This window comes from Pterocles gutturalis, unplaced genomic scaffold, assembly GCF_000699245.1.
Source record: "Pterocles gutturalis isolate BGI_N339 unplaced genomic scaffold, ASM69924v1 scaffold3231, whole genome shotgun sequence".
In the NCBI taxonomy this organism is placed as follows: Eukaryota; Metazoa; Chordata; class Aves; order Pterocliformes; family Pteroclidae; genus Pterocles; species Pterocles gutturalis.
The window spans coordinates 1-8,601 of NW_010100003.1; the positions used below are offsets into that span (position 1 = coordinate 1).

Sequence of the window (8,601 nt, forward strand, 5' to 3'; positions counted from 1 at the left end):
CAGCAAGGACGGGCGCTCCCTCTGCGAGAGGCACGTCCTGGGGGTCTTCAGCAAAGTGCGCTTCTGCAGCGGCAGGAAAAGGCCGGTGAGGAGGAGACCGGGTGAGTACGGCGGGCAGGGGGCGTGGGGACTCGCCCCGAGGGGTGGGACAGCCCCCGACCCACCGCGATGGCTGCCCCGGGGGTGGGGAGGGGGCTCTGCCGGTACCGCCGGGTGCCGTCTGGGGACAGGTTTGCTCCACGCTCAACTTTGGGCTGGGTCCTGTGGGATCTCCTTCCCCGGGTTGGTGGGATAGGTGGGCACGGAGCTGCCTTCAGCGCTGTCCGAAGCGGGTCCTCCGGCAGGAGAGACCCAGCAGCTTCGTCCGTGATACCTTCACCCAGAACTGTATTTTTCCACCTCCCTGTAGATAACGCTTTTTAAATAGTCTCCTCTTGTTTTCTGCATAGTGACAAGGAAATCGATAAAACTGAGGATCAATTAGAATCGTGGCCATTTGATAACTAGATCCATCAAGTGCTACTTCACGAGCGGAGTTGCATAGGGAATTTCATTAGCTCTGTATGGCAGCTGCACGACGGTTACACCTAATACTGAGCTTGCAAGGACCTAGAAATGCTTTTTAGGGTAGTGGTTTGGTTTTTTTTTTCCTTTCTTTCCTTTATCTTTTTGTGCATGTGTGCTCAGTCTTGGTTCCTTGTGGAGAACTTCAGCCCTAGTGTACGTGTTGCTCACATTTCCACGATGAAGTCCCACCACCCCCAGTTTCGGTTCTGAGCAGTGCTTTGTGCTGTCGGTTGTCCTTGGTAGGCGTGAAAACTCAGTACTTGCCAAGGGTAGGCCCTCTGTGATTTTTCAGTGGAATTATTATTTACATCTTTATTTTTTCACTCCTTGTAAATCACCACTAAGGTAAGAAAACAGATTGGTTTGAGAAGCTGCTGTGAACATGTACTTTTCTCAGGTGTCTGTTAGTATCGTGGTTAAAAGAGAGTGATGCTCGTTTACTTACCTCGTTCCTTGTAAGTCACCACTAAGGTAAGAAAACAGAGATTGGTTTGGGAAGCTGCTGTGAACATGTACTTTTCTCAGGTGTCTGTTAGTATCGTGGTTAAAAGAGAGTGATGCTCGTTTACTTACCTCGTCGGGAGGTACCATCAGCCTGTGTAATCCTCCCGTGTTTTTTATATACATTGATATTTTGTTTGTTGATGAGTTTTTTCACATTTCCACATCTGAGGACCGTCAGTCATGACTCTACATCACAGTGTCGGAGCTAGCTGCGGGCTGCTCTTCTGGCCTGTAGATTAGGGTACAGGACCGGTACTCAAGTGAGGAACAAAAAGAAATAGGGGGAAATCTCTTACCATAGAAGGGCACTTACTATTGTCAACAAAAGGGAAAGAATAATGCCTCTGGATTGCTGTCAGCCCCCCTGATTCCCAGGCTGTATTTAGCTAGGAAAATACTTCAAGACTTGCAATGCATGGGTTAGGCTGGGAAAACCAGACTCTTTAACCATCTGTTTTAAAGCAGTTACCAAAAAAAAAAAAAGATGTAAAATATCTGAAATATAGCACGACTTGAAATATTCCAAGGGAAAAAAGTTACCTTTTTTTTTTTCTTCTCAAGTTATGATGAATGGTGGCTTGCTGGACCATTCTCTATGTGTTAGTTAACCTGTGAGCCCAGACCAAAAGATGTCTCTTGCCCAGAACGTGTGGTCATTTTGTCTTGGGAATCACTCTTTGTAGGATCAAGAGTGGGACCTGGGAGTCTCACTGATTAAATTTTTCCCATTCCTCTTTCCTCTCTATCTGCTATTGAATGAGGTCCCTCAAGGATTAAAAGGACCGGAAAGTGTAGACCTGTTGCCAAGATTTCAAGGTGCTTCCTCTCGTTAAAGTTTGAGTGACTTTGACACCAGGGTGTGGTTGGTGAGGCTTTTTGTTGGTCCTACCACAGTGCTCCCAGCTGCACAGGTCCCATTCTGCTTTCCTTTGGACTCACTAAATGCCTGTGAAGAATTGATGAATTCTAAGAATTCCCTCAACGTGCATGGGCTTTCATGCTGAGGAAGATGTTCAATAGTTTACAGACCAGAGTAATTTAAAGAAGACTTTTTATTGACTTGGAAGGAGGGTTAATGCTACTCAGTGCTGTAAAAATAGAGCTGTTCAGTCTTTAGAGCTGTCAGTCAATCCCTCATAGGTAGTACTGTGTTCATTTTAGAAAATTAAACAAGTAGAAGAATTAAGTTGCTTGGAAAAAAATTCAAATATCCTTTTCTTGGCAGTGGACTGTGTCTGCTTTAGTTCCCTATATCCATCTTTTAAGTAGAGATTTATTTCCTCGGGACATGCTATTCCTGGGCTCAGGTGTGCTGCTCAGGAGGCAGCGTGCCGCTGGACTTGCTGCTGCTCAGTTGTTCATTCAGGGAGTGGATTGTGCCCAGCTAACTTGTTCATTGCAGAGTCACTCTTCTGCAGAGAAAATGCCGTGCAAATGAATTTAAACTGGTTTAAAGAAGTGTGCCTACACTGTGCAGTGACCCACAGCCCCGGTGATGGTGTGTCCTTAACGATACGCTGGCTCAGGAGTTTGCCAGTCAGCGAAAGGAACGGGAGAAACTCTGTGTTCAGAAGGGGTACAATCCTGTTTGGAAATGGTGCGATGCCAGGGGAACTGCCTTTAGCTTTTTAAACATAGAGATCTAATTCTGATGCTCGTTCCAGCATCCTGTGCCAGTGAGCTGACAGTGGGGCGATGGTGGAGCTGGAACAATTTGCACCATTACAGCAGTGTACCTCCGATGGTGGTTCATGTGCCCTTTGCTCTTTGCTTTTGTAAAAGTAACTGCGTGAGCTTACGTCAATTAAGTGTTTTTAATACGTGCTGTAACTAAAATATTTGTTAAAGATGTGCGTGAGCAGAGTTCCTTTACACTGGTTTGTGCTTTGCAGCCGGTGTGAAGCAGCAGTGGGATCCTTCTGCTCTCACACCTGGGAGCAGCACGGGCTGCTTGGTGGTGGGCAGGAGTAGCCGCAGGTTTGGGAAGCTCTGGGGAACCAGGTCCGCACAGGGACATCTTGTGTAATCACAGCTCTCGGCTCCCAGGGAGAAGAGGGGTCTGCAGGAACATCCCGGTTGTTGGTTGCAATGAGCACGGTGATGTAAAACGAGGACTTGTGTCATCTGCCTTTTCCATGGGCAGAGGCAGCTCTCTCATGTGCATGCTCCGTGTTCTTTTATCTCTTGCATGTGTTTGGCTCTAAGATGACTTATCAGTTTAAGACGGGCCAAATGAGGATGCTGAGTGCTATGGGCTGAGCTGAAAATTTGGACACATGGGCTTGATCCCGTTATCGTTAATTAATGCAGGCTGTTGGCTGTGATTGTGTAGGTGCCAAGCAAAATACACGTATGTTGAACAGCACCTGTATGGTTATATGTATAAGGTGCAGCTAGAAGAGATGAAATTATAAATTTTGCTCTGGTCATAGTAACCTGATGGAGGGTTTGGGAGAACTTGCTGCATGGCATGGCTTTTTGGTGCAGGTGCGAGAGCTGGATCCCTCATCAGAGAACGGCAGATCCAAGAGCTGAATGCAGAAGATGAGACAAAGCAGCTCTCTCTGCACAACTTCTCTGCCAACAAATGGTTGAACCAAGTCGTTTTATCCCCTTTGTGGCTGAATTAAAGCATCCAGGCATGTCGCTTCTTCAGCTGTTTTATGACAGGCTGGGAGCCCTGGGCCGGTGGGTCCAGCTGGTTGGTGAAAGCTGGGGCCGTTGCTTCCCCGATGGTCTCCCAGGCAGAGCCCCTGGAGAGCTGAGGTGGAGGTGGCCATCCGTCCTGCCGTGGCCACTGCATGGCAAAGCTGAGGAGTCTGGGGGCCTTGCATGAAGGGAAACAGGCTGGAGCATCAGGCCTGGTATCTGGGGGGTTGGTGGAAATTTTGTGTGAGGTGTCGTTACCTGGGGAAATCATCCTTGAATTCAGGCGGCTTTGGGTCAGGCGGTGCCAGCACTGTGTAGCATCATCTCCGTCCCTTCAGGCGCTGCTTCTGTAGATGAGTGTCCAGCTCAGAATGTGGAGCTCAGTCTCAAACAGGATTTTACCCCTGGAAGAATTAAAAAATTCTCATTTATTTTTCCTCCTTCCCCCCCCGTCTGATATATATTTTGTGCTCCTCCAGGGAAAGGATGCTTTTCCTTAAGGAGATCTAAAGGCTTCTTCCAAAGTGAAGGAAATGGCTCATACATATAAAAATCCAGTAACTTAAAACATCTTTTCCCTTTGCAGTATTTCTTGTTTTGAATAATATATGGAGACTTGGAATTTAAAGTATAAGTATGTAGATATTTTTGCAGCAGTATAAGTAAAATATAAGAGCAACTTTAGCTGAAGGACACAGAAGGACTTTCTTCATTCGGAGATTCATTTAAAACGTTTGAGAAGTCTGTCATCTCTGCAAGCTGTTAAATTCCCCGAATTAAATCCCGAAGTCCTTTCTGATTTCATGCAGGGTGAAAATGATGATTGAAGTGAAAAAAACCCCACCTTTTTAGCTCCCTGTTAAATTTATCGTAGTCCTTGCGTGCTTTTACGGAGCAGTTCCTCTCAGTCCAGCTGTTAACATCTGCCCAACCTGTGGAATTTGGCCGCTCTGTTGCTGCAGTGTCCTGATGCTGGCTGTCTGCGGGCGGATTCACGCTGGATCCAGCCCTTTTCCATAGCGTGTGGCTGGGTGTGCGCCCAGCCCAGGCGGGTCCATCGCATCCTTCTGCCTGCTCTGCTGCAGGAGATGCTGTGCCGTGGGTACGGAGTGGCTGGAAGGAATGGAAATGCCTGGAAATCCTGGCATCGCCTCGCCAGCAAGAGCTGTTAGAAGTCCTAGCTGAGGACCCGCCAGTGCTAACGAATGCCCAAATAGTCGGGGGGGGGGAAGGCTCCCTCCTGCTCCTGACAGCTCGGCAGATGGGTTTCATTTTATCAAATTGATCCCCGGGGGTGGCATCGCACGCATTCGTGACTTGCAGTTGTGGTGACTGTCACGGGATGTGTCTGTGCTGGGTTACTGTGGGGAGTCAGATAGCAACCCCGAGCTCTCCGGCTTGAAAATCTGGGGAAGAACTGCGGGTCCCTGGCTTATTCCAGAGCATGGGAAACTCGGCGGCCGGCCGGCTTTGCAGCACAGCCCGCGGGTGAGCGTGTCAGTCCCTAAGCCACTCCGTACCGGTCCTTGGCTGGATATGGTTGATGCCAAGAAAATCTGTGGAAGTGAGCCAGACTCCTGGAGGGATGGAGATCTCTCCCCATGGCCTCAGGGGTTGCTGTGCTTGTGGGAGCTGTGGAAGTCATTAGCCAGCAGAGGAGGTTCACCATTAGGGCAATACAAATGATTGATTCCTCTGTCACCGGCCAGACGGAACAGTCAGGGTGAAAAGAGGTTCATGAGTGATTACTTTCCCTCACCATAAACTAAAAGATCCATATAAATCAGGTTATCATTGACTGATACAACTCTTTTTTTTGGGGGGTGAAAGGTGCAATTTCATTTGAAGGACTCATATATGTGTATTTTTTCTTTAACTTTTAAGTGTATTTCTAAATTAAACACTGTTTTGAAATTAAAAAAAAAAAAGCTTGAGTTCCAAAAATACTGAAATGAAGAATTCCTTCCTTGCTTTGCTGAATTCTGTATGAATTTAGAATAATTTCCGTAGACCAGATACTCCATATTTTAACAGATTATCTATTGGAAAAAAAGATTCAACAGCTTGTCTCGGGCGGTGTCAGGAGAGCAGAGCTGGCACAGGAGCCGAGGAGAGACAAACACGATCGTGAGTCTCACTATGTTGAGCAGCAAGTGCAAACTCACTTGGGCTTACCTTCCTCCTTTCACCGCCCCAGATGGGCACACCGGGTAGCAGGGTGGCTGGGTGGGCATTTATTCCATCCCTCTGGCATTCGTTCCATTCGATCCATCTCTCTGAACAGTCACGTGCACATTATTTCTGGGAGTTTCCAACTCCCACGCAGTTGAAGCCAAGCTGTGATTTATTATCATGAAAATCAAAGCAAGAACTTTAGCAAGCAAAACCTGTAAGAGGTTGGCATCCTTTTCGGATTTGCAAGCTCCGTGGCTTGGCAGAAGGTGACCAGGAGTACAGAAGAGAGCAGATGAGGGAAAGCAGCTCCGAAGAACTGACCTTTCAATGCACATCCATTTCCCTGTGCTCCGCGTGCTGTTCTGGCCTCGTTGCCGTGGCTGGACTGTTGTTGTGCCTCAATCTTGCAAGTCTCTCGTGAAGTGACCTGTAGCAAAATCACCCACCCTGCACCTCGGCTGCACACACTGCAGTCCGTCAGGGAGCTGCACCCTTATACTCTATTCTCCTCTTTAATGTATGTTTTTATTCCCTAGCTAACTCAATATTCTTCATATTCGTACATGATCCTTTCTGAGCAGAAAGCAAATTGCTACATCTATTTTTTTTTTTTTACCTTTACCCAGTTCTGACGTGGAACTGAATCCTGAAAGACCTCCAGAGGCTGGTTTTGTTCTGCATCTCTATCACGAGCTGTAGTAGAGCCACGGACGCGCTCTGTGCCCCTCACTCAGCGAACACTCCTAGTAGGGGCTCCTGGAAGAAATTATTTTTAAAGGGGGGGGGGTTGTGCTTCGAGGGCAGTCGATGTGGACACTGAATTTTTTTACAGCATGGTAGCAGGGCTGTAGGGCTACAGTTTCCTGCCAGTACTGTCTCTGAAAATAGCAGCTACGACAGATTTTTAAAATGGGAAACCAGAAGGCAGCTTTCTAGAGAGCTGCGGAACATGAGGGTGGCATTCAGTGCTCAGGCAGACCACTCCGCCTTTGCCAGCCCCCACACTGCAGCATAGGCAAATATCTGCCTGCTTGTTCGAGCGCTGAGCTGGGGCTCTCTGAACCCCCGAGGAGCTTAGGTGCCTGCTGAGAAAATTCATCCGGGTGCACCCTGAAACCTGCCAGACACCTCTGCTGTCCTTCCCTCATTCCAGGCTGTCCTGGCTAAAGGTGACAGAGGGACAAAGCCATGGGCTTGGAGCCAGGTGGTGGCCGGAGCCCTTCTTGTCCTCGGGGATGTGCTGCTGGCTGGTTGCTGGTGTGATGGGGACGGCTGGCTCCGTGCAGCGACTCCGGGTGTTTCTGCTGGCTGCCCTTTCCCCATGGCTGTGGGATGAGGGTTAATGCTGGAAACGGCATCATGGCTGAGCGGGGCTTCGCAGCTCTGCTCCTGCACCTTCTGTGGCTTGGGGTTTGTCCCTTTCCCATGATGTCACGGGGAGGTGACAGCGCCGCTGTGGCTGGGGGGCGGCGGAGGAGATGCCACACGGGGTTGTGCTGCTCCTGGCAGAGCTCTGGGTTTGGGGTACCCTGGTTAGGGTCAGAGCAGGGGGGTGGTACCAATAGCAGCACGTGCGTCTGTTGTACCAGAAGCTGTGTGTGGGAGGAAGGGGGGGATTTTGTCCAAGGGACACCTTCTTCCGAGCATCAGTGCCCCCTTCTTCTTCAGCATTACCGAGCAGAAGGATGAACCCTGTTCTGGGTGGCCCTTGGCGCTGTCATGTTCCCCGAGAGGAACCCTCAGCTGGGGACCGGTGACACTGCTCTGGCTGGAAGGTGGGCAGCCGTGGTGATGGAGGGGAGCGGTTACTCTCCCATCTTTCCTTCTGGCCCCTTTTCTGTGCGATAGCTGACATTTGGAGTGCTTGACTCCATTGGGAGCTGTTAGAAGAGGGGAGATGTGCAATGGCTGGCTGCCTCCAATGGTGGGGACTGGGTTTGAGGATGAAGAACCAGGGCTGGATGCAGCCGCTATGGTGATGGAGAGCACAGGGTGTCTCCCCCATCCCACAGCAGCATCTATGGAGTGCACTGTGCAGAGCTGTCTCCCTGGGACATTCCCGTCTCACCTGCCCTCCAGCAGCATCCTCTGCTACGGGGATGTGTTACAGGTCCATCCTTACTGTGAGCTGGCCAAATATCCACAGAGAGGCAATATAATTCTGTTACTTGTTCTTCTTTCCCAGCTGAAGGCTGATTGTGGTCATGATAAAGATTAAAAAAACCCCGAAACGTTCCTTTCTTGAAATATTTAAGCATTTTGAATTAAAATGAAGGAAGAAAAGAGCTAGGTCTTGGGGTTAATAGAACATGCTTGCTTAATTGATATTTATCTAGAACAGCATAGTTTGCAGTCCCCTCCCCTTGCTGGCTGCACAGATAGTTTCTTTGCTTAGCAGTTGCCACCCCTATTGCCTGAACTGCCAAATAAATACATTTTCTTCATTCCCCAAAGCAAAACTGTTTGCAAAAGGCCAAAGCAGTATGGGACTGCTGCAAGTGAAGCCAGGCTGCAAAAAGCCAGTCCACATCTTCCAGAAAACTGAAAAGCAGTAGAAATTACCAAAAAGCCAGGGTGGTTTTGGCTTGGCTCGGGGTTGGGAAGCACAGGGGGGTTGTTGGAGGATGCTCCCTGGGGACTCGGGAGCTGCTGGGCTGCAGGAGATGCTGTGATCACACATTGGCAGGTGAGGGGCTTGGACCGTCC

General features: G+C 49.1%; 1 protein-coding gene across 1 annotated transcript in view; it reads left to right on the forward strand.

The window, feature by feature from the left end:
* Window positions 1–4: 4 nt before the first annotated feature.
* The window catches only part of LOC104465006 (fibroblast growth factor 12-like), a gene marked incomplete at both ends in the record, with an annotated part of 26,382 nt that continues 17,785 nt past the window's right edge, over window positions 5–8,601 (forward strand). Inside the window, one exon of the mRNA XM_010077897.1 lies at window positions 5–101. Coding sequence (XP_010076199.1) covers window positions 5–101 — 97 coding nt within the window. The remainder of the gene's footprint in view (window positions 102–8,601) is intronic.